General features: G+C 42.2%; 1 protein-coding gene across 1 annotated transcript in view; it reads left to right on the forward strand.

Annotated features, from left to right (window-relative positions):
* Positions 1 to 26,699, forward strand: part of TPH2 (tryptophan hydroxylase 2) — a 97,052-nt gene that overhangs the window by 16,854 nt on the left and 53,499 nt on the right. The window contains exons 6-7 of the mRNA XM_058309235.2: positions 11,802 to 11,998; positions 18,501 to 18,636. Of these exons, the coding sequence (XP_058165218.1) occupies positions 11,802 to 11,998; positions 18,501 to 18,636 (333 nt within the window). The remainder of the gene's footprint in view (positions 1 to 11,801; positions 11,999 to 18,500; positions 18,637 to 26,699) is intronic.

The raw sequence follows: 26,699 nt of genomic DNA on the forward strand, positions 1-26,699 counted from the left end.
GTCTCTTTTCTGTCTCTATGATTTAGCTATTTGGATATTTTATGTAAATTGAATCATATAATGTGTGACGTTTTGTTTTTTATCTGACTTCTTTTATTTGACATAATGTTTTCAAGGTTCATCCAAGTTATAATAGATACCAGTACTTCATTCCTTTTTAATGTCTACATAATATCCCACAGTATGTCTACACTACAATCTATTTATCCATACATCTGTCAGCAGGTATTTGGGTCCAAACCTTATTATTATCCTTTGATTACCACCCTTCTCCCCTCCCTTTGGGCAAGGCTTTCTTTAAGACCTGACTTCCTTCTGAATTTTACACTGTTAGTTACCTATCGCTGTGTAACAGATTATCTCAAATTTTAGCAATTCAAAACAACAAAAATTTATCTCCCACAGTTTTTGAGGGTCAGGAATTGTGGAATAGCTTAGACAGGTGATTCTGGATCAGAGTCTCTTTTGAGGCTGGAGTCAAAATATTGGCTGGAAATACAAGGGTCTGAAGGCTTGACTGGGGCTGGAGGATCTGCTTCCAATAGGCTCACTCCCAAGGCCATGGGCAGGAGGCCTCAGGCTCTCTACACATGAGCCTCTCCACTGTGCTGGATTATAGAAGCTTTAAAAAATACGCACATGTGAGGGGATGCCTTTCAGTGTCACGTCAATCAGGCACATAGCTTGTTTCTTCCATCTGAAAAATTGCCCGAGGCCTTCCCAGGCCAGTCCAGCAAAGGCTGGAGTTTCAGGTTGGGACTGGGCTACATTGGACTTGTCCCTGAATGGCTAATAATGGTAGAAATGTTTGCCATGTGTGGGCTGTTCAGCTTGCATATTCAGGTCGTTCAGTTCCCTTTTGTTGAATTCTTGCTGTGTGCTAGGCACCAAATTAAACACATTCATCTAGCCTCACAACTAGCCTTTGAAGTCGGTGCCAATATTGTACTTATTTTGAAGACAAGGAAACCAAGGTTCAGAGACCTTATGTAACTTAGTAAAGGTGATACCGCTGAGAGTGTCACCTGCCTAAACACCATTTGTTGATACTTCAGTTTCTCTGAAATAGGCCAGTAGATTGTAAAGTAGAACACAACCAGTATCTGTAGTACTACGGTCAATTTCCCAGAGGACAGGAATAGTTTTTGAGGACGGTCACATTTGGGGATTTCAAGGATGCTTCTCTTGTAGTATTGAAATGTCTTTCTCTGCCCAAGAGGCCATACCTTTCCTTTTTTTCCTTCTGAGGTGGCTGTGGCAATTTTGACTTGACCTAAGTGGTATCATACACAAGTTGAAAACAATGGCAAGAGATCACAAGTGTTTGGCATTTTTAAAAGTTCTTTTGTTCTTCACAGACCCCTCGGCATGTTTGAAATGCATAATTCTGTAAGGATTTAATACATTTGCCATTATGGAACCTGGACTTGAACCAGCCCTGTCCGGCCTCAAGGCAGGGCTGTCTCTTGCAGGTTTCTCGGGCCATCTGCCTCACTCTGGCCACACAGCAGAACCATGTCCCAGCCCTGTGTCGCCATTTTTCTCTGCTCTCCCAGGCCCCATGCTCTTTTCTTCCCACTGCAAGCTTGACCCATATGGGACACAGAGTGAATGGAAAAGAACAGAGCTGGGCTGAGGTTTAAAAAACAATTGCCGGGGATTTGTTGCTCTGTGGCTTTTACTAGTTGCTATCCTATTTATTTCTTGATTTTTTGATTTATAAAATTGCACCCTTTGTGATTCATTTACTCTGAGTCTAAGCACACAGCTAAAAAGAGACTCTAAAACAAAACAACCCCAAGAGAGGACTAAAATATTGGAAAATTGCAGTCACCAACCCAGGAGGCACAGTGTTTGGGTGAGTTTGTATTTAGTCAGCTCCATCAGAGGGTGAGAGAATTCTCTATTTCAACATAGGGTGGGAGTGGTTCTAATCATCCCTCCCCACCAAAGTAATGAAGAGCGTTTTTGTTCCCTTTCTCCCCCACCTCCATCTTTAAATAACATTTGATGTCAATAGGCATAAAATAGACCGCTAAGACAGAGATTCAGTAAGATCCATGTATTTTAATATGTTTGAATAGATGAGTAAAGATGGAATGGATGTGCCTTGTAATGAACAAGTTGGGCTTCTAAGCCAGCATCTCACTTCTCAGGAGGTCTTTTCAGTTTGTTCTTTTACTAGATTACTCAGCAGGAGTCAGCCACAGGTCTGTAAAGAATGAAGGAGATGGATAACCAGAGATAAGTAAGTATTGGCTTCAGACATTGAGTAGAGCTGTGTTTTGCCGCCCTGCTTCTCATCTACCTGTGCCTGGTACTGTTCATTTTGGGGGTTCCTTTACCCACAAGTAACCATGACAACTCAGCTTTGTGTTTGAGTTGGAGGATTACAGATGTCGGGGTTTTTTCCCAGGAGGCATTTGCAATTATTGCAACTTGCAGAAAAATAAGTGGGTGGCTCCACCTCTGCACCTTTCCAGAAGTTTCAGTTGACCTTAGCATTTCTCATTTCATGTGAGAAGAGGCATGATTTATGGATCCTGTTTGGTTTCAAAATGTAGCTTAAAGGAATACATTACTAACAGGGATACTGAGTGCTGCATTGCCTATTTTTAGATAGGCGAATCTTAATTGGAAACATAACAAATAGAAGGTGGAGAAAGAAAGGAAAGGAAGGTTATACTTTCTTAACAAAGAAAGAACTTAACTGGAGGGTAGGGAGGTTAGCAAGTTTTTATCCTTAATGATGTTTTCCTCATCAGTTTTGTTGGCAGATGGTCGCTTTGATGAATTGTGGACTCTATTGTGATGTGGGACTGAGCTTTCATTTTTCCCCCCTCCTTTGTCTTTTTAAGAAGAGGCACCTTACAAGGCAAATATGTTTTCTCCCTGACTGAGCTAATTTTATCCCATTCCATTATCCTCCATTGATTTGCTTTCCCAGGTTTTGAATGAAACTGAGATATATGTGGCTGTTTGGTTACTTTGTGAGTCCTGCATAAACACCAGTTGTTGATGCTTTAATTTTTCTGAAGTGGAGTGGCAAATTGAAAAGTAGAATAAAACCAAATATTTGTATTATGGAGGTCAGTTCCTAGAAACTAAAATGGTTTCTGGCGAAGGTCATATTCAGGAGTTTCAAGAGTACCACTCTTGTAGAATTGAAATGACTTTCTGTGCCCAAGAGGACAAACCTTTAGTTTTTCCATTCAAAAATGGCTGTAGCAACTTTCACTTGATGTAGGTGGTTGTAGCAGTTGGATATGGTTATGAATTCTAAAAATAGATATTATGTTTTAATCTGGTCTGTACCTTGGTATGATTAAGTTATGATTAGGGTATGATTGGGCCATGTCATTAGGTCATTGAGTCCCCACCCCTTGGTGGGTGGGGACTTACAGATAAAAGGCATGACAAAGGACAGAGTTGAGGGTTTTTGATATTGGAGTTTGATACTGAAGCTTTAAGCTGGAGCCCTGGGAAGTAAGTTCACAGAGGAAACAGAAGCAAGCCCTAGGAAGAAAGGAAACCTGAGCCCAGGAAGAAGCAAGTCCTGGGAAGAGAGGAACCTGAACTCAGAATAAAGCAAGACCCTGGAAGGGAGGAACCCAGGAAGCCTGAACCCTTGCAGACATTGGCAGCCATCTTCCTCCAATATGTGAAAATAGACTTCGGTGAGGGAAGTAACTTTTGCTCATGGCCTGGTATCTGTAAGCTCCTACCCCAAATAAATTACCCTTCATGAAAACCAACCTATTTCTGGTATTTTGCATCAGCACCCCTTTGGCTGACTAATATAGTGGTATAATATACAAGCTGAAAACAACAGCAAGAGAATAAAATGACTTGAGGTTTTTAAAAAATTTATTCTGCTCTTTACAGAATTCTCAGCATATTTGAAATGCACTTCTTGTAAGTATTTAAAAGACTTTAGGCTTCATGGATGAATAATTTTCATGCCAAACGTTTCTCTTTACCTGAAGTTCAGCTCAATGGCTGAAAGGAAGGCAGTCTGAGAGTTGTGAAGAAAGACAAAAGGGAAAATGTTTCTCCTTTTCATTTTTGGGGCTTGTTGGTTTTTTCAGATGTTGCATGAATGCCTCTGTAGGATGTTGTCTTCTTATGGTAAGGATCCCACAGCTGTGGAAAACATTAACACAGTATGGCCTGGTATCACTTACTGATAAGGACGGCAATTGCATCAAATTCCAGTGTGCTTCACAGGGAACGAGGTATTGGTATTTTTACTTTAAAATGGTTTCCAGGAATATGAAGGATTAAAATTACTTCCACAAGTCCTGTCTTGAGAAGTTGAATGGATTTATATGGAATAGTGCTGCTTTGAATGACAATCTCCAAACCTATTCCCAACCTTACATGCAAGTGATGAAATTTTACTCAGTTTTATATTCCTGAAGGAAGGGAACCAACTTTACTTAGTACCTATGAGGTGCCAGGCACTGGCCCTGGTACTTTCCAAATGATACTTCAATTAATCCTCACAGTGTTGTGCAATAGTATTATTCCCCTCAGTTTCAAATGAGGAAACTGAGGTCAAACCAATTGCTGTGTGCATAGTGTGTATTCAGTATCTCATGCTGAAGTGTAGGAGTTATGAATGGGGTCTCCAGAGCTAATCTCCCTGAATCTGAATCCCTGTTATGCCACTTACTAGCCTTTTTTAAAGGATGTACCAGGGCTTGAACCCAGGACCTTGTACACGGGAAGCAGGTGCTCAACCACTGAGCTACACCAAATCCCAATTTACTATCTTTTTGATCTTGGACAAATTACTATATCTGTAAGCCTGTTTCTTCAACTATAAAATGGGAATACTATCAGTTGTTTACTCATCCTGTAAATGGGCATTATATGAACATACTCCACCTAACAGGTAATTATGTTGTTGCTATCATTACAGTTAAGTGGGTGGATGGATGAATGGATGAATGAATGAATGCTATTATCAACTTGCTCAGAGTAATGAAATGTAGAGTAATGGAGTTTCCTCATCCACTACTGAAAGAGGTGGGGGCCTAGTAGTTAGCAACATTCAGCCCCTATTGGCAAGATGCAAGACATCTTAGACTGAATTTGGAGTACATGGAAATCAGGCATGAGTCCTAGCTCTGGGTCTCTTCAGTCCAGTGGCCTGGAATTGCTGGCTGCCATTGGTGAGTGGGTATCTGAGCTCCCTTCAGTATCAAGTTCTTTGCCTACAGTCTCCTTGTGTATGTTGAGCATGTGCATATCAATGAATCTTAGACCCATTGCTGTTGCTGCTGATATTTAATTTCATGGTAGCTTTTGCAGATGAAAATTGCTCCTCTAGAATGTGAAGAGGGCTTTCTGCAAAGCAAGAAAATGGTGGGAAGACCTATCCAGTGGTGCACAGGACAAATAAAAACAAATAATTTCCAGGAGTTAAATCTTCACTCCCCTCGAGGCTCCCTAGGTGCAATAGTTTGTTTTCATTATGTCTCTTGTAAAGGCAGCACCAATATTAACAATGTGAACAAAACAAACTAACGTTTTTGTTTGCTACCATCTGAAAGCTCCTTAGGGCCCATAGACTCATTTACGAAAATTCATGTGCACAAAACTCATTTGCAAAAGCAAATAAAATATGTAATCACAAATGTACTTTACCTGACTGGCCTAGGGGACTAGCTGGAAATATGTTTGTGCCTTTACGTTTACTCTATGGCATGGCTTAACAGCCAGGAGGCCTCCCAGTCTCTTCATCAAATTAGTCCCCATCCAGCCACGCCATGTCAGATGGCTGGAAAGTTATGAGCTCTCCGTATCATTCTGATGGTTGTTAGGTAGCTGTACTGATTTGGGAGCTTCCCTTTGTGATAAACAGAATCAAATCATTGTGATCTGTGGCCTTGAAAATGCCTTTGAAAGTTCAGTCCTTAAGATGGCCAGCCAAAAAAACATATCTGTCTTTAGTCAATTTGGACTTCTTTGTCCATTTGGGTTAATAGGGGCGGCTTTCTTTCTCTTGTGAAAATATTGGCTACAAGTTTGACTGGGTGAAAATGTCTAGACAGTGACCAGCAAACCTGAGTTGGAAAAATTAGAAAAGAGAAAACCTTACATGTAAAGTAAGTACTACATAGGGATAACTGGAAGCTACCAGGAAACTTATTAAAGTTTCCATGTCTTGGACTTGCTATCTCTAAGCAATTAAAATATATGAGGCAGAGGTGAAATAAGATAATTACATATCTCCCAGACTTTCAAATTTGCACCTATAATTTTTCTCCATATTTTAATCTGTGACTTGTTTAGCCTGATTTATTCACTCAATCAATATTATTTATTGAGCATCTATATGTTCCAGGCTCTGCTTTGGGTTCCAGATTCCAGAAATGATGAAAACAAACAAAAATCCCTACCCTCAGGGTGTGCACATTCCAAAGCATTGGTAGATCTAGAGGAGTAAGACTTTGAATATTTTATTTGTTTTCTTCCCCTAGGGCTTATTGATAATATTTTATCATAAAATTATTAAATATTCTTTATGATCTCTTTTCTGATGTGTAATTCTATCAAATGTAGGAGCCCCAGACTTTCTCACAGACCTTTGGAAATCAGTAGGAAAAAAAATGGTGTTTGCTTTCCAGCACACTTGGCTGGAATTCCACTCCATTTCGGATATATATATATATGTACATAAAGAAGGTTTTTTATATATATATATAATTTTACCCCCCTCCCTGCCCTGGCTTGTGGCAACATTTTTTTTTGCAGTCTCCCAGGTATAAGTGAACTTCTTATTAAACACCCATGGAATATATGGTCCTATTCTAGCGATACCTGGCTGTAGGCAATGTTATTGCAGGAAGGTACCAACCAGTGTGGTGCTGGGTTACAGTTAGGAGAAAGAGAGTCACCAAATAGTGATTGTAGTTTATATACACCGGTGTGTCACAGTTGTGAGAAGTATAACACATGCTTGGTAACAAAAGTAAATTTTGTGAAAGATGGCTATTTCTTTTTTATTCCAGTTGATCAAAATCAAGGCTATTCTTTTAATAATGTTAGAATAACTTTGATTGTGTTCTTCTACAGTCTTATGTGGATGGGAAGGAAAAGGGATGGATTGCAGCTTGCTCCCTGGAAATTATGCAGAATTCAGGGTGTGCTGGTTGAGGAGTGCAGCACACGAGTCACATAAGAAGGGAAAAAGGCAGAGACCTCCTGCCTTGAAAGACCCATAGTCTTTCCTAAAGGCTCTGTTCAAACCCTTAGAGGAGCTGCTAATTGCTAACGAGTTGCAAAGTTGATGGCTTTTAGGTTTCACCTCTTCTCATTTCCCTTCTGAAAGTGTCAATCAAGAGAGTACTGCCTAAAGTGGGGAAGGAGGGAAAAGATGAGGCAGAGAAGAGCAGGATAGTTTATTCCAAGCAGATAGAGAGCCCTTGAGTAAGTGTGGTGTCTCCTGCCCTGTGGATATGTAGTGAAATCAACTAAAAAATGAGTTCATTCCTAACTCTTTCTATCAAATTCACCCATCCCCTTAACCAATTCTCTGTTTACCTTCTGCTCTGTTTGGTCCTTGCCATTGAGGAAATCCAGCTGTTTTCAAAGAACACAATCAGCATTGTGTTTCAGCCAGTCTTACCATCTTGATGTAAATACTATCAATTGCCGCCTGTCACAACCTCCTCCTCTGAATAAGTGAAATGCTTCCTCACACTGGAGTTCCTCTAAAGATAACACAAGCAGAGAAACTACGTCTCGCATTAGGAATTCTAGCAGCAAGGACTCCAGAAGGCAGTCAAGACATACCACCATAATCAAATGTTTTCCAATTCCCCAAATTAAAAAACAATGTGTATAAAAACAATAGCTTGCTGGTGAACCTGCTGGAAGAGAAGATCAAACAAATAGTTGAATAAAATGCAAGTATTATTGCTTCTTCTTCTGGTTATGGATAGAACTCCCACGTGTTCAGTCTCGGTGGGGTACATGTCCCTGAATTTCAGTGTCAAAAATGTATTTTTTAAACAACTTCACTTTAACAAGCTCAGGACTTACATAGAATAACTGTCTCTACCTCATCCCAATTAGGTTTGTCTGTGGACTTTCCACACTGTCTCCTCTCTGCAGGGACAGGGTAGGTTTTTCAGAATCATCCTTCTGCTTCTAGAAAATGGGGATTTAAACATACAGGCAAAAACATGCCTCCCACAGCCTTCCCAATTTCCAAAGAAAGTTCTTAGTGATCTCTGAGTATAGTCTCACACCAGGGAGTTTTTCCTATTGTTACACCTAAGTCCCCATTTTAGCCTTTTTCCTAGTATTGTTCTCACTGAAAGTTGGTTCCCTATTGTGTTGATAAAGCTTTAGTTTGCCATTCTTTGGCAAGAGGACACAATCTTCCGTGCATGGAAAATACAGAGAGTCAGAATCAGTGAATATTAATTTTGGTAGTTGTTGAGAATTCCAGAATCCCAACTATTCCATGTAAATGAAGGAGACTCCTTAGATATCTAATTATAATATTTACATGTAATTAGTTTGTTGAGGAGTCTCATCTTGTTGGGGTTAAGACCAACATAATATGGTGTGTTTTCCCTACTCATTGCTTTTGACTGTATCATGTTGAATCCTTATTTCCTGCTGGGAAGCAGGTTTCTTAACAACATCTAATTTCCTGTCATTTCCAATTATTAGCAAAGTTCATTTGGGTATTTAAGACCTAATCCTGTCATTTAAAAAAGATTAATCTCAAACTTGATCCAAATTGTACCCTTCAACCTCCTGCACTTGTTGGGAGTGTGTATGTATGTGGGTGCTCTGGTTCTGAGACTCCTTTCTTTTCCTCTTCTAAGTTCCTCAGGAATAGGGGCAGAGGGGAGGGAGGGAGGAAGCTGAGGTCATTGGTGTTCCTGCTTTCCTGGTTCCCCAAGAACAGGTTCATTCTTTGGGGAACTGAGCACTGCCTCACAGTGTTGCTGAGAAGGTTAAGTGAGTGAATAAATACGAAAGTACTTCATGTGATATATAAATATATGCTAGTATCATGAGTTTATATGATTGTATATGATATTTTATATATATGGATACAATATCAAAAAATCTTATTTTAGTTTGACATGTAAAAATAAGTTGATGTTTGTAATAAATGTTCGTTTAATTGGTATGTACAGCCAGTCTTGAGCCAGACTGGTTTGGAGCCTTGCTCCATGATCTTAGGTAAATAGTTTAACCTTAATAATAGTAGTGGTAGTAATAGTAATATATGCTACTAATAAGAGTGTCTACCCCATGGCTTTGTGAGAATCAAATGGGTTAACTCATATAAAAACATTTAACCTTAAAAAAAGTATCTGGCACACAGTAAGAGCTCAAATATTAGCAATTTTAAAGCCTGTATTAACGACATACAAAAAAGGAGAGTTTTAAATTTTTTTCCTGTATTTTGGGTATTTTTAATGGATTATTTAAACGACTAAAAACAAACATTTACCTTAGGGTGAAATTGAACTTTTAACATTTACCTTAAAGAGTTATCTGTCAGGGAGGGGTTGGGCTGGGGTAGACATCTCCCTGACTTCCAGGGGATCAGGATAGCAGTAGGGGTGCACAGTCATTAACTCAAAGAGCAGGCTAGTTAGTTACCCAGGCAGGGCAGACAAGAGGAAACAGATGAGAGTACACACGACCCATCCATATTGCCAAGTTTGTGACACGGAAATTCATTATTAAGGCCCAGACCTGCATAAGTCTTCTTACCCTAACTTACACTTGTTCTCTTTCTGCTGCTTTCACTTATCCCATTGGCTATATTCAGTTCCCTTCTGAAATGCAGCCTGCTTACAGATTGATATCGAAGGGAAAAGCTCGACCTAAAGATTTTTTTCGAATGGCTTCTCCATATTTCATTTGTTGTTTCAGCCTCATTGCTTTCCTGCCTTCTGACTGTGCACAGCCCTTATTAGCTTTATGGGCTTACCCGACTCAAATTAATTTAGCTGAAATCAGAGACAGACCATTTATATATTTATTTCCTTACACCCTGTCTATTTTTATCTTTCCATTTCAAGCTTTTGTTCTAAATTCATCACAGATGCTAGGTCTAAGCAGTTTGGATTTTCCCAGCAAATATTTGCCAGGTTGTAATTTTTTGTTTGTTATCAACTGCCAAATTTAAACAAGGCTAATCTTGTTCTAATTTGGTTTGTATGAACCCTAATCTTGGTACTCAGAGAAAGCAAATGTTAATTTTTGGTTCTTTCTTCAGTACTTGTCATCCCTTATCCCTCATATGCTATAGTTATTATTATTTTCTAATAAAAATAGTTTGAGGAAGCAGGAACCACAACTGGGCCTGAACTTTAAATAGAAAATATTTTGGAAGAATCCTTTGAACTATGTACAGGGTTGAGGGGTGGGGAGGTTTGATAACCTCTCTTGCAATTGTCTGCCTTCCCTTTTATACAGCCTCAGTAGGCCCTCCGAATGACCTGGCTTGTTAAATGTCCTTGCAGCTCTGGTAATCTTGATGGCCTTTGGCTGCATGTGCTTGGGGTCCTGGGGTAGTTGCCTGTTACAGGATGGACTGCACAGATTGCAGGGGCAGAATTCCTAGTTTTGTGTGTGCAAATTTGGATTTCCATGTGTTGTACATGTGAATTAGTTGACTGCAGGGACAGAATTTGTGGTGAGAGGCCGGGGTGGGCAGTGGAGGCGTGCTGCAGGTCATGGGTGCACATGCCACCAGAGGTCTTCTCACCCCTAATTTCACTTTCAGAACACATTATCTTAATCAGAGGCTAACTTCGAATTCTCTTCCCTCATGCTGTAGTTTGCAAAAACACCTGTCCCCCTTCTACAGGTCCCATGTGGCATCAGGCTGTTGCCTGTTAGAACAATCATTTCCTTCTCAGCTTTCTTTTTGTCATGAAATCTGCAGAATCTGCCTGGCTGACAAGGATAAGTTCAAGTTGTGCCTCCTCCCAGAAGGTCTCCCTGACCACTCCAGTCCAGGATGACCTCTCCATAAGCTAACTCAGGGGTCAGAACACTATTGCTCAGGGGTCAAATCTGGCCCACTGCCTGATTTTTTTTACCCATTTGGTTACGTATTGCATTTAAGCAGAGTTGAGGAGTTGCAGCAGACACTGTATGCCCAATGAGACTAAAATGTTTACTATGGGGAAACATTTACTAAAATTTTTACCTTACAGGAAAAGCCTGTGGACCTCTGTTCTAAACTGAGAGCATGATGTGCAAGAAATAGATGCTCCTATTTTGTGGTTTGCAAAACTCGTACTTTTAAATTCAGCATAGTCTTTTAGTATTTCCCAGACATTCTGGGCACTGAACAAATAATCTTGAAATTACACTTGGAGAGTTGGGTGAGTCTGGGCAAAGGACAAAGAGAACCCACAAGGCAATTTTATTTTCAAGAGACAACATCCATTTATTACTGTTGTCAGGTGATTGCAGAAAAGATTCTCAGAGCACAGCTTTGTACCTAAAGCAGTTTCTTCCAACCCAGAAACTTACTTGTTACCAGTCTTAGTCTAAGAATATAAATCTTAGGAAATTTCTATAAGGATTTCTAAAGATATAACTTAATTTAATCAAATCATTTATATGGAGGTCCAATCGACACAAAATTAGCATTTATTTTACAAAATCAACCCAATGGGCTCCCTTTAAACACTCAGGTGGCCTAATTTACAAAAATCTGATTTGTGATAGACATAAAGGTGAGAATACACTAAATTCAGTGAACCCAAAGCTAGATTTATTCATTTATTTTCTCTCCCATCTAGTGGTCAGCCCATTCCCAGGGTGGAGTACACGGAGGAGGAGACAAAAACATGGGGCGTTGTATTCCGGGAGCTCTCCAAACTTTATCCCACTCACGCTTGCCGGGAGTATTTGAAAAATTTCCCTCTGCTCACTAAATACTGTGGCTACAGGGAGGACAATGTGCCTCAGCTTGAAGACGTCTCCATGTTTCTGAAAGGTAAGGTGTCTGAGTTTCCTGTCTGCTAAAACAAATACCGTACAATGGGTTGACTTGACAACAGGAATTTATTGGTTCAGAAGTATCTTCTGACTGGCTGGCATCTTTGGGATTCCTTGGCTTTTCTGTCACATGGCAGCATCTTCTCCTTTCTTTTCCAGGTTCCGCTGATTTCCAGCTTCTGGCTGCTCCCTGTAGCTTTCTCTTTCTGTGTCAAATTTCCTTTGCTCATAAAGCCATATGGGAGTAAGTCCCACCCTCATTCTGTCTGGTCATGTCTTTTTTTTTTTTAAAAGATTTATTTATTTATTTCTCTCCCCTGCCCCCCTGGTTGTCTGTTCTCTGTGTCTATTTGCTGTGTCTTCTTTGTCCGCTTCAGCAGCACGGGAAGCTGTGTTTCTTTTTGTTGCGTCATCTTGCTGTGTCAGCTCTCCGTGTGGGTGGCGCCATTCCTGGGCAGGCTGAACTTTCTTTCGCACTGGGCAGCTCTCCTTATGGGGTACACTCCTTGCGCGTGGGGCTCCCCTACGCGGGGGGACACTTCTGCATGGCACGGCACTCCTTGCGCGCATCAGCACTGTGCATGGGCCAGCTCCACACGGGTCAAGGAGGCCTGGGGTTAAAACCGCAGACCTCGCATATGGTAGACGGATGCCCTAACCACTGGGCCAAGTCCGCTTCCCAGTCATGTCTTTAATAACATCTTCAAAGGTCCCTTTTACAAATGGATTCACACCCACAGAACCAGGGGTTGGGATCTGAATGTGCCTTTTGTGGGCGGCATGATTCAGTCCCCAACGTAAGGCTTCACACAGGCTGTCTATTCCTTTGCCTACTAAGGACACATATTGCAGCCATGGCTCTTTACCAAAAAGGAAAGTGCCTTATTTCCTAGCCAACAGTGATTTAAAAAGAAGAGCATTGAACCAACAACTATCTGTGAACACCTGCTGGAAGCAGGGACTCTGGGTAGGGAAATTGACTCAGCTGTTGATGTGGCTTGGGGCTTGGAAGGGTCTCTGTGCTAGGCTCTTATACATCCCCCAGAGGAAATTTGCAAGTTGTTCTACTCTGAGCTTTTTTCCAAGCCCGGAACGACTCTGCTGAGGCTACATAGGTATGGAATGATCTCAAAGGTGGCCTTTTACTTGTTGCTTTGTTAAAAAATTATGTATTGGATGAAGACAATATCATGGATAAAGTTGAACATTAGGGACTTTCCTCTAGGGAAAGTCAGTCAGTCAGTCGATCAGTTAATATTTTAAAGTATAAACTGTATGCCAGGGACTGTACTCAATTGTACTGTTATAGTGGTGAACATGGGGAAAACTTAGGATTCGTGGTGGGCGGGCGCCAGGTTGCGCGGGCAGAAAACATGGCAGGGTGGCCCCACCTCCTCCTCTGTTCTTCGTTGTGGTTAAGTCCTCCGTTCTCTGCCCCTTTCTCTCTCTTCCCTACTTTCGAATGCAATAGTGCTAAAAGCAAAAACGTCATCGTTGCCTCCTCTTTTCCTGGAACTCACTTCCTCACCTGTCTTCCCTGTTTCTGTCCACGACACTTTATTCTCTAGGCCGGTCAGGCTGGCTCTAAGGAGTCCTACTCTTAGGGTCCTACCTTCCCTGCTTCCTGATATCCAGTCAGCCTTTGTGTTAGTTTTCTATTGCTGCTCTAACAAATTACTACAGATGGAGTGGCTCAAAGCAATATGAATTTTTTATTCTGGAGGCCAGAGGTCTGGAATCAAGATGTCACCAGGGTTGGGTTTCTCCTAGAGGCTTCAGGGGAGAATCTATTTCCTTGCCTTTTGCAGTATCTAGAGGTTGCCTGCATTCCTTGTCTCAGGGCCCCTTCTGGACAGCAATTCTTTTGCTTCCATCACCATCTCATCCTCTGACTTTGACCGTTCTGCTTTCTTCTTAAAAGGACCTCTGTGATTACATTGGACCAATTTGGATAATCCAGAGCTTAACTCAGTCACACCTGCAAAGTCCCTTTTGCCATAGAAGGCAACATATTCGCAGGTTTTGGGAATTAGGATGTGGATGTCCTGTGTGTGTGTGTGAGATTAGTTATCATTAGTCTCGTCACTTCTGGCATCGTAACCCATTGTGAAGCTGCATTTTCTTTTCCATTCCACCACCACGACCCAAGTTGAGGCCCCCATCATTTTATAATTCCTATATTTTCTCTCCTCTCCTCTCCTCTTCCAGACTAAGCTTCCTAAGATAGTATTTTCTTTCTGGCATCTCTGTTCAGAAACTATCAATGAGTCCCTATTACTTGTGTAGGGATCAGCAAACATTTTCTGTAAAAGGTCAGATAGTAAATATTTAGGCTTTGCAAGCCAAGAAGCAATATCAAGGCTATTACATAGGTATTTATATAACTATTTAAAATGTGACCATTAAGAAGTATAAAACCCTTTCTTAACTCTTGGGCATACAGAAATAGGCAGCGAGCAAGATTTGGCCTGCAGGCCATAGTTTGCTAGTTAAGTCTGAACTGCTGATCCTGAACTCAATGCCCTGACCCAGCTTTTCAAGTTTGTCCCCTGCTACACTCCCCTGCACAAAGCCTCTGTCCCAGGTGTGGGTTCCCCATATCTGCTCAGGCCTGCCCCATGCCAGGGAAGCTGTATCGTCTCCACCTACTCAGTTCTACCCATACTGCAAGACTCAGAGCAAGCCCTGCCCTATCCTCGAATCCTGATGGCTCTAGCCACCATGATCTCTCCCCTCTCTAACTTTATTACGTATCACATATGTATCAGGGAGAGATAGGGGTGACTTGACAGCTAGTGCACTGAAATCCACATGCCACCCTATGGGTGTTCCTTTGGCAGAAGATCCCAAGTGTGAACATCATCCTCTCTATTTGTTACTGAGTAAAAGAGATTGAGAACCACTGATTGCTATCACTTAATTAGCACCTAATTACATAATGCCTTATTCTGTTGTTTAACTAGATTATATTCTCCTTAATGGCCCAGACCAAGTCATGTCCTATTTTGTTTCTCACAGGGGAATGCTTGCTTATATATGAGAATTACATTTTGCTGTAAGGCTTCTCACACCTCAGTAATCAGCCTACCATCTCATCATTGTTGCCATGTCTCCCAACTTTAACATTATTTACTTAATATTTATGAGCGGCAGTGTGGTGTGCTGGTTAGGAGCAGGGATCCTGGCTGCAGAATGCCTGGGTTAGAGTTCCCTCTTCGCCACCGACAGTGTGACCTCGGATGAGTTACCTTCACCTTTCTGTACCTCAGCTTCCTCTTCTGTCAATGGAATAATCATCCCTACCTCACAAGGTGGTTGTGAAAGGAAACAAACTGATAGACCTTAAAGCTGTAAGGTTATTGTCTGACACACATTAAGCATAGCTAAGTCTTTTCTCTTATTATAATTTTTCTCGACCCTTGGTAAACTGGATACTGGGAGCTCAGTTTTCATCACTTATCAGCTTAGGGCAAGCACAATGTAAATGCATGTATGTATGTATTATTATTTTGAATTGACCTACTTTATAAAACTTAACTTACTTAAGCAATAATATCCACAAATTCAAAGTTTTTAAAAAATGTAACTGTTAATGTAAAGAATATTCCTTTGTCTCCTGCCACACATGTCCTGCAGGTGGGATATACTGATTTAATTGACATAAAATAGAAAAAGAAGAAGCTATCCTTATTGTTTTGATATTCAGTGGGAAAGACCCCACTGTGAAGGCTTTTTTTTTTTTTTAATTTCTCCCCTCCCCACGGCTTTTTGCTTGCTGTCTGCTTTCTGTGTCCATTCGCTGTGCATTCTTCTGTGTCTGTATTTATTTTTATTTTTATTTATTTATTTTATTTTATTTTTATTTATTTATTTCTCTCCCCTTCCTCCCCCCCACCCCGGTTGTCTGTTCTCTGTGTCTATTTGCTGCGTGTTCTTCTTTGTCCACTACTGTTGTTGTCAGCGGCATGGGAATCTGTGTTTCTTTTTGTTGCATCATCTTGCTGTGTCAGCTTTCCATGTGTGCGGCGCCATTCCTGGGCAGGCTGCACAATTGTGCTGGGCGGCTCTCCTTACGGGGCACACTCCTTGCGCGTGGGGCTCCCCTATGCGGGGGACACCCCTGCGTGGCAGAGCACTCCTTGTGTGCATCAGCACTGCGCATGGGCCAGCTCCACACGGGTCAAGGAGGCCTGGGGTTTGAACCGCGGCCCTCCCATGTGGTAGACGGATGCCCTATCCTCTGGGTCAAGTCTGCCACCTGTATTTATTTTTATTCATTGCCCCCCTTGCCTTGTGGCTTGCTTGCTGCACGTTCTCTGCATTTTTTTTTTTTTTTTTTTTGCTTGTCTCCCTTTTTCTTGCGGGCTGGCGGCCCTCCGAAGCATGTGGGCCTTTACAAGGAGGCCCCGGGATGCAAACCCGGGGCCTCCCATTTAGTAGATGGGAGCCCAACTGATTGAGCCACAGCCGCTTCCCAACTGTGAAGGCTTTTGAGATGAACATGATGCTGCTCTAGTATGGGTCTGTGGAGTCAGGGGGTCAGGGCTGTGTCCATGTGGGTACCAGGAAGCTTGGTATGGACTTGTTTTATGAGCTTAATTGATTCTTGCCTTTTAAAACTGTTTCCAACAGTTGTGAGGTGCTCTCCTTATGAGCTGAGATTTTCTTACTGGCAGCCTTTACAATGCTGGCATCGGGGATAAGAGCAGCCCTCCTGTTTTAGGTTTCCTGTGCCCACATGAGAAAAGAAGACTTCCTGACCCACAGCCTAACTGAATTAGTGGTGTAGACAATTTCATAGATTTTATTGTATTCTGCTTGTTTTATTTCCTTTTACCATAAACCATGACAGCATACAGTGCTTTGGTTTACGTGATTAACAGGATTGTTTTCAAAATATCACAGAAAACAATAAAGAAAGAAGGGTTAGGTAGTATTGACAAGAGAAAGCTACAATGTGAACTGATTCCACGATGCTTCTGAAGGGGGTGCATTAGAGCTGTGTTATTGAAGACGTACAGGCAGAATGGATTCTTAGGTGTGTCTTTTTGAAATATGCCAGGAACACGTGGTTAGCATCACTTTCAACTAAAATCTTCTGTGTATTTGAGGTTTCTTATCCTAATTTGGCTTAGAATTTATGTCCTTAAATATTTTTTTTTACATTTCTTTCCATTGTAATGAATTTTTCATTCCCTTGGAAACCGTCATTCATGAGTGTATTTTAGTAATCGGAAACCCCAAACATGCTAGCTGCTAGCAGTATATGTCAATCAATTGTCAAGAGTTTTAGTACTTTGATTACTTTGTTTCTAGAATGTCCTTATAAATAATAGGAATCCCTCCTTGGGCCCTCAAGTGCTGTCAGGCTAATATATATATAATAATTTTATTGCATATATATATATATGTATAAAACACAAAATCATAAAATTTCCCATGGGTTAATTTTTTAACTTTTTATTATGGTAACATATACAATTCGAAATTTCCCATTTAATCACTTTCAAGTGTTCAATTCACTGGTGATAATTTATTTATAATGTGTGTATTACCAACATCCATTACCAAAACTTTCATAACCTGGGAAACGGACTTTGGCCCAGTGGTTAGGGCGTCCGTCTACCATATGGGAGGTCCGCGGTTCAAACCCCGGGCCTCCTTGACCCATGTGGAGCTGGCCATGCGCAGCGCTGATGTGCGCAAAGAGTGCCGTGCCACGCAAGGGTGTCCCCCGCGTGGGGGACCCCCACGCGCAAGGAGTGCGCCTGTGAGGAAAGCCGCCCAGCGTGAAAAGAAAGAGCAGCCTGCCCAGGAATGGCGCCGCCCACACTTCCCGTGCCGCTGACTACAACAGAAGCGGACAAAGAAACAAGACGCAGCAAATAGACACCAAGAACAAGACAACCAGGGGAGGGGGGGAAATTAAATAAATAAATAAATCTTTAAAAAAAAAAACAACAAAAAAAACTTTCATAACCTGAAACAGAAAAACTATACTCAATAAGCATTCCTAACACTTCCCCTGCCTTAGCACCTGACCCCGGCAATCTACTTTCTGTCTAGGAATTTGGTTATACTACATATTTCAAATAAGTGAAATCATACAGTATTTGTCCTTTTGTGCCTGGCTTATTTCACTCAACCCAATGTCTTCAGGGTCCATCCATGTAGTAGCACTATCAGACTTCATTCCTTTTATTGCAGAATAATATTCCATTATAAGCACATAGTAAATTTAGTTTACTCATTCATCTATTGATGGACACTTGAGTTGCTTCCACCTTTTGACAATTGTGAACAATGTTGCTGTAACATTGGTGTACAAAATCTGTTCAATTCCCTGTCTTCAATTCTTTTGGGTATATACCTCAAAGTGAAATTCCTGGGTCATAGAGTAATTCTTTTTTTTAACTTTCACCAACTCTTTTTCACAATGGTTGTACCATTTTACACTCCACAAGTTAATATTTAATTGACTCTTTCTGTTGCCTCTTTAGAAAGATCCGGCTTCACAGTGAGGCCTGTGGCTGGATACCTGAGTCCACGAGACTTTCTGGCAGGACTGGCTTACAGAGTGTTCCACTGTACTCAGTACATCCGGCATGGCTCTGACCCCCTCTACACCCCAGAACCGTGAGTACCCACATTCCAAGCCTGAGCTGGATGGACATCATCATACTGTGAAGTGATCAGTGTTTACATTGCTTGAAAATGACTTAAGGTCCTCTTTTGCCTCCAAAGTCAATTTCACCTCCCTAGCCAGTGAGAGCCGCACTGCTCACCTGAAAGAATGATGGCCTCATCGAAAATATCCAGCAACTCGCAGCCACTGCGGACTCCTCAGCTGGGTATTCAGAGTCTCTGGCCTTCTAGGTCTGGCTTGTCTCTCTAACTTTATCCCTGACACTCAGCCTTCAATGTTGGCCAGGCTCTTGGTGACATGGTTCCTAAAATGATGTGTAAATTTCATCAAGCCATGATCCACGAAGACCAGTTTTAGAACAATGTTGCATTAAAAAAAAATCAGGGCTCGCACCGAAATGCCAACAATATGGATAATAACAGTGAACTCATGTTGAGCAATTACTGCTTGCCATATGCAGCTGTGATCAACTCATTTCATCCTCCACCACAGCCTTATGGTGTTGGTTCAGTTATCATCTCAATTTTCTCATGAGGATGTGAAGGCACAGAGAGGCAAAGTAAGAAATGATGCACAGCCAGGCCTCTGTGCCTCTCATTTGTTAAGGAGGTTTATGGTTACACTCCACAGCAATTCTATTACTAATTCCCTCTCCACTTGTCTTTTAATTACCCCTAAAGCCAGAACTCTGTGCAATGCTTTTCCTGCCATTTTAGTTTCTTAGACTCATCTCCTGTCCTGTACATCATCTCCAGACATATATAAGTTTTCTGATTCTTTGGCTCTGTCCTTTTTCCTTGAGAGAATTAGGACTTTTATCCTTTCTGTCCTGGGAGGTGGGGAGAAAAGCTCAGCGACAATGCTATACTGCTCAGTCAAGAGAGGGGAGAAGGTGATAGGCTGTGAAGCCCACGTGTTAATAATTTGGCCTTATCATATATGAATTGTCCGGTCTCCCTACGTGAAATGTGCTGGCCCCTTCTGTATCTACCAAATTTTCTACTACTTTTAAGACTGATGCAGTTTGCATCTCACACATTCTCTCTTTTTTAAAAAAATTTAAAAAAAATTTAGATTACATAAATGTTACATAAAAATATAGGGGATTCCCATATGCCCCGCTCCCTACATGACCCACACTAACAACATCCTTCATTAGTGTGATACATTAATTGCAATTGATGAATACATTTTGGAGCATTGCCGCTAAGCATGGATTATAGTTTTCACTGTATTTTACACTCTCTCCCACACAATTTTGTAGGTTATGGCAAGATATATAATGGCCAGCATCTGTTGTTGCAGTGTCATTCAGAACAATTCTCAAGACCCAAAAATGCTCCCATATTACTGTTTTCCCTCTCCCTCCCCTCAGAACTTCCAGTGGCCACTGCCTCCACATCAATGATACAAGCTCTTCCATTGCTAGAATCACACTAAGTCTATAGTAGAATACCAGTGAGTCCTCTGTAGTCCATATTTTATTCTCCAATTCTGAGGATTCTGGGATGGTGATGCCCACTCTACCTCTAATTGAGAGGGGACTTCAGTCCCATATGGCTGATGGATGGGACTTTCTTGCTTGCAGTTGTAGACTTTATTGGTTCCTTGGTATGGTGGTTGTCCATCATCATCTCCTTGATAGTTTTCCTGGGTGAGTCCAATGAACTGAAGAGTAAGTGCTGCAACTCTGTTGAGGCTCAGGACCCAGATGGCACATGGACAACCCAAAGATTCAAGTCTCTTGGGTGGAACCTACCAACTCCAGCACCAACTAAGCTGACGCCATCTTGCTGGAACTCTCATACATTCTCTTACCATCCCTCGTACAATCAATCATTCCTTCTTTAGAAAATCTGTCTTTCTCTTCCCTTATTAACCATAGGCTCTTTATTTAAGCACACAGGCTGTTAACATCTTAAACTTGTATTTTTACATCCTACCTGAAATTGAGAGGAGTGCCTCTGCATTTTTTATATATTTAATTTAACAAATATTTATTGGGAAACTACTGTGTGCTTCAATTGTCTGGGAACATGACAAAATGTCCTTCTGGACAAATAGGGGAGACAACAGTTAGCGTATGAATAGATTGGAAATACGCTGTCCGTTGGTTTTAAGCGCTATCGAGATAATTTAATAAAGCAGAGCGAAAAGTTGGAGAATGATGAGTGCTGCCTTTTTGGATTGGGTAGTTAGGGCAGACTGAGCTGAAGGCAACCATCTGGGGAAGGAGTGTTCCAGACAAGAAGAACTAGTGCGAAGTCCCTGAGGCTGGAGTCTCCAGGCAAGCTGAGCTGTCTTTGGGTCTCAAATGAGGAGCTAGCCCTACTCTTACCCCAATTTGTTACCCACTGTTCTTCAGGACACTGGATTTATCACTCTGCTTATGATGCTGCTTTACTTGGATAATCTCATGATTAATGGGCTGCCACAGTCTTCACTGGAGGGTAGAGAACCTTCGAGGCTCAAGCAGTTAAATAGCTGATGGCAGTCGAAGTGGGCAGGCATTCCAGCAAATCTCCAAAGTCCTGTCTCCCCTTCCTTGCTGAGCACAGGGTTCACTGACCAAGTGGGTCCTGCACGGTTACTACGTTGTTTTCCAGCTCCTTTCAGCTTTCCTGAAAGTGTTTTTAGGGTAAACGAAGGTTACTTTTAGGACTCAAGACATCTGGAAAAGAAATGCTTCCTAGAGTGGAGTGAGTGCTCAAAGGAGCCTTGTCAGAGTTTGAAAAGCAATCTCTAAATCTAGCCCAGAGGATTTGCAAATGGCTCTGTTTACAAATAGCAGGCACTTTGTTAGTTCCCTTTGAATAACTGGCCCTCCTGAGACTTGTGATAGCATGCCAATAGGTATGCAGAGAGAGAGAGGGCAAAGAAACGAGATTTTAGCCACAGAGCTCTATAAAAATTTTGGGATAATGTGTTACATTTTTACCAAAGTACTTTCAGCCAATTCATTCAGCAAACATTTATGTGGGATGCTTAGGAGGGAGGTGCAGTGGAATCAGAGATGAATAAAATATAGTGGCTGCTTTTTAGAGCAGCTCACATTCTGGCAGGGGAGATATAAACCTAACTAATTATGAAAGAATGTGGTTAGGGCTATAAGCAGGAGTGTGCAAAGTGTCAAAGAAGCACAGAGGAGGGACAGTCCCAGAAGACTCTTCAGAGAAGGGTCCCACTGAGCAGGGTTTGACAGGGCGAATAGGAATTTTGTTTTTGGACAAGGCAGGGTGGAAGGGAAGGGAAGGCTTTCTAAGGCAAGGAAACGGTACGTGTAAAGATGTGCAGACGTGCCAAGAGGCTTCAAGGAGCAGGACTTGTTTGTCCCGAGTGGCCAGGGCTCAGGCTATGTGTTAGGGCTGAAATGCGTCTCCAGGTAACCTGGTGAATGGTGATTTGTCAAGTGAGGACGTTTGGGATTGATTGTGTAGGCAATAGGTAGGCAGCCATCCAAGGCTCCTAAGCATCATCAGGTAAATATATTTGAGAAGGGTGACTTGGGATTGGGGTTGGGGAAGTGTGGAGAATGGGGAGACACTGGTAGCAGGAAAATCATTCAGGGAGGGCACCTTCTAGTGAAGGAAAACTGTGAGGGGTTGAACTAGGGAAGGTCAGGCTAGGACAAGAGGACACCTATTTGGAAAACATTATAGAGAAGGAATTAAAAATATCCTCCATATTGACTCTAATGGGGATGAGAAGAGCGGAGGGCCTCTAGCATAACACTAACGATTTTAGACTGGGAAGCCGAACAGGTAGTTATTTCTCATAATGACTGAGAATGCTGGGGGAGGATCAGGCTGTGGTGAGAAGAGGAGGTTTTGGGTTTTGGGCATATTGTCTTTGAGGAACCTGTGGGACTTCTCGATGGAGATGCTCCTGGTAGCTGGAAATATGGGTCAAGAGTTCAGAGGTGAATTTTAAGCTCCCACTATAGATTTGAGTGTTTTCTTTTTCCATGACTGCTGTGACTAAGCAGACAAGAGGAGACTAAGACAAAGAATGGAAACTTAGGGTTTGCTAACATTCACTTACAAGCTCTTTATTTTTTGCAGGCCTCATATAATTTCTTTGCTTTTAAATTTTTTATTATTATTTCATGAATACACAATACATGTGAGTGGTTCAGAAAGGTAAATTCCTTTCTCTCTGCTGCCCCCTTGACACCCAGTTAACGCTCCCCAGAGACAACCACTGCTGCCAGTTTCCATGGCATTCTTCCAGAAATACTCAGTGCAGACAAAATTTTCTTTAAAGCTCTCTTTAATCCTTGCATATTGCAAAGTCCTAAGTCCCTTCCCAGCCACATATTCTGAATCTCTGGGCTGCTGTCCTGTGAGTGCTGTTTCCTGCCCAAGCACTTTCACAGGCATTGTCTTGGCAATGAAATCCCATTTCCTCAATTGAAAACCAAGAGGGTAGATTCTCCAATTTGTGATATTCAGCTTGGCCACTGTCTTTGGTACTTGTACTCTCTGCTTCCAAATAACTGCCTTCAATTGCTGAACTGTTGTAGTGGAAGCAGTGCTAATGAGACAAAGGTGAGCCCTGAAGACGCAGGGAGAAAAGAGAGTGAAAGCAGCAAAAAGACTTTATCTGAAAAAGAATTTCATTTTCCTTGCCAGCCTGGGTAGAATGTATTTTGGTATCATCTTTCAAGGCATAGGTTTTAAACATGTCTTTGGCTTGTTTTGAAATTTTGCATTTTAACGAATATGAGCTTTCTAAACTTGGGCAGTTTTATGGAACTTGAATTTAAAAAGTGACAGCAGATTGGATTGTTCCTTTGGGGAAAGTTTTCTGATCCTGGAGATGGTAGAGAAAGTCCTGGCAAATCACTAACTTTCGATGTTCCTGGTGGGAGGAGTTGCTTTTCTGTGTGTTTTTCTTGGATTGAGAGGTCAGTTATTCTGCTAGAAGCAGGAAAATATTATTGCTCTTTCTCCCTCTGAGCAGTGCCTGAGGCAGGGATTCATTCAGTGTTGCATTGCTGCATGCTCTGATCGACTGTGATGGCAAACAACTTTGTCTCCAATCAAATATTGAAGTGTGCAAATGATTTCCTTTAAAAACGTCAATTGGGTCAAATCCAAGGTTATTCCAATAAATCCCTCCCCCTCACTCACTCACTGGCCTAAGAGGAAAAGATGCAGAGTACAGGGCATCAGCCAGTATGTATGTGTACAGTGGCAGAACAAAAAATTGAGAAGTCTTGAAAGCAACCTGATCTCTGTTTCTGTGGGACATCCAAGGTGTGCTGTGTCATGTAGCACCCTTTCGCCACCCCATGTTGTTCTAGAATAGGGTTTCTCAACCTCGGCACTATTGACGTCTTGAGCCAGATAATTCCTTGTTGTGGGGAGCTGTCCTGTGCATTGTAGAATGTTTAGCAGCACCCCTGACTTTTATCCATTTGATGCCAGGAGTATCTTCTACCCTGTCAGCTGTCATCACCCAAAATGTCTCTGGCCATTGCCAAATGTCCCCTGGGGAGCAACATCACCCCCTGTTGAGAACCACTGATCTAGAGTAAGATATCTGATAGGTCACATTAACGTGGATGCTCTGTCTACCCATTACTGTCTTCCTTCCTCTTAGAAGCAATCTGTGGACTTTGATTTCTTTTTTTTTTTTAATTTCTTTCCCCTTTCCCCCCACCCCCAGTTGTCTGTTCTCTGTGTCTATTTTGCTGCGTCTTCTTCTTTGTCCGCTTCTGTTGTTGTCAGCGGCACGGTAATCTGTTTCTTTTTGTTGCGTCATCTTGTGTCAGCTCTCCGTGTGTGCTGTGCCATTCCTGGGCAGGCTGAACTTTCTTTTGCACTGGGCGGCTCCCCTTACGGGGCACACTCCTTGCGCATGGGGCTCCCCTACGTGGGGACACCCCTACATGGCACGGCACTCCTTGCGTGCATCAGCATTGCATGTGGGCCAGCTGCACACGGGTCAAGGAGGCCCGGGGTTTGAACCGTGGACCTCATATGTGGTAGACGGACGCCCTAACCACTGGGCCAAGTCTGCTTCCCTGATTTCTTTTTAAACACAAATCCAAGTATAGCATTCCTTGTTTAACTTCTGTTGGTTCCCAGTTACATGCAGGAAAAAATATCTCATCCAACTACCTCTTCTACCTCTCCTCCCACCCTCTCTGAAACACTATGTTCCAGCCATCCTGCATTCCATGTGTCCACTCCATTCTTGCTCCCTCCCTCCCCCAGAAGCCTGCAGTTTAGGCCACCCTCCCTGTGCACAGGTGCTTCCTGTCACCTGGATTACCCTTCTCGCTCAGGTGAAATCCCTTTTATTCCTTAGCACTGAGCTAACTTGGGATCTTGTCTGCAAAAATTTTTCCAGAGTTAAATGTCCCCAGAGCGCTTTGTTTTACTTCTGTTTTACCATGTATAACACTGCATGGTAATTATTTATTCATGTATCAGTCCCCTACATAAAACTGTAATCAACTCAAGACCAGGGACTGTGTTCTTTTCATTTTTGTAGCCCCAGCATTTTGTACAGCTTCTGGCCCTTAGTAGTTGTTCAGTGACAGTTTATTGAATGGATGAGTAAATGAATAAACAATTCCCACTCTTCTCTTAGAAAAGCCCCCATTCATGCTGGCATCTCCCTTCCTCCCTGCCCTCCTCGAGAAGCCTTACCGCTCAGTAACCTTCCCACCTCCGAATGAATCCCTATGGTGGAAGATCATTATTGGGTAGAATAGGGGTGGGATTTGGGGGCTAGGGTAGAGGTGGTTGGTAGCTTTGGTTTCTTCAAAGGACTCAATGATTTTTACAAAATTATGTTTTAAAGTTGCCTTTTTTCCCCTACACTGTGTTGTGTATATGGCCATGAGGTATGGGTCTTTGCTTGGGGGTTAGTTGGTGGTGAGGGGAGGGGGCCATTAATTACTTTGGCAGAGGAGGCTTTTAGGAAGATGTCAGAGTTTATGTTTCCATAGAAGCAGGCCAGATGGGTAGAGTAGAATGAAGGATTTCACAGGTGGAACTAATGGTTTCTGGATATGGGTGCAGCTTGTGAAGGCAGGACAGGTGGGAAGGGCTGTATGAACCTATCCTTGAGGTGCGGCTCATCTCTCAGTGGGTTGGTATTGGGTGTTTCAAATGCATGAAATGTCAGTTCTGTGGGGGTAGTGAATGTGTCTGTTTTATTGACTTGTGTCTCCCCAGTTTTGAGCACAGAGCCTGATATGTAATAGATGCTTCACAGACTTTGGTTGAATAAATAAGTGATTGAAGGGACCTGGTAGTGATGGCCAGGATATCAGATAGATGAATAAGGGTCAGAACATAGACTGCCAGACCAGGTGTAAGCATCACTGTGTAGCGGGTGGTAGACAGTCAGTGGCATCCATCTCCCTTTTTGGGTCTTCCTGGTGACCTCTGGCTGACATTGTGGCTGTTTTCTTCACAAAAAACAGCCTGTTTCTCATTCTCTGCACTAAAATATATGTGTCCCATTTTCTAAAGGACCATTGCTGCAGGGATCTGCCTTGGAGATGAAAACAGTCCAATGGATTAAGGAAATCAAGATGCCACAGGCAGGGGCTTGGAACCTTTTCAACTGGCAAAGGCAGTATAGGAAAAGTAGATCCAGGCTGAGGTTGGAGTGCTTCTCCAAGACCTGGCATATAAGTGAGAACTCAGGCTGGGGTGGGCTGAGGCTAACGGTGCTGATCCCAGGAGGTGCCAGGTTTGAGATATACTGAGTTCCAAATCCAGCCTGAGCTCGGCAGAGTGAAGGAGCCCTGGGAAGTGAAGGATGCAGGTCTATTTGAAGTTCTGGGTGTGCACTGTGTACTAGAGCTCCCCTTAAGGAAGGGCTGTGGCCCTATATCAGGGAGTGTCCTCATCCTTGGATTTCAAGGACACCCTTCCATGCATAAGGTATTTTTACACATTCAGGCTCTTTGGCAAAATCATGACCTTTGATGGTAGAATTTTAGACACCATTGAAACTGCGATGGTAGACCATTGGAACTAAATACAGTCTCATCAAAAAGACAGGAAAGCTCATTGCCCCACCTTACAAA

The sequence above is a fragment of the Dasypus novemcinctus genome, chromosome 12 (genome assembly GCF_030445035.2).
Source record: "Dasypus novemcinctus isolate mDasNov1 chromosome 12, mDasNov1.1.hap2, whole genome shotgun sequence".
Classification (NCBI taxonomy): Eukaryota; Metazoa; Chordata; class Mammalia; order Cingulata; family Dasypodidae; genus Dasypus; species Dasypus novemcinctus.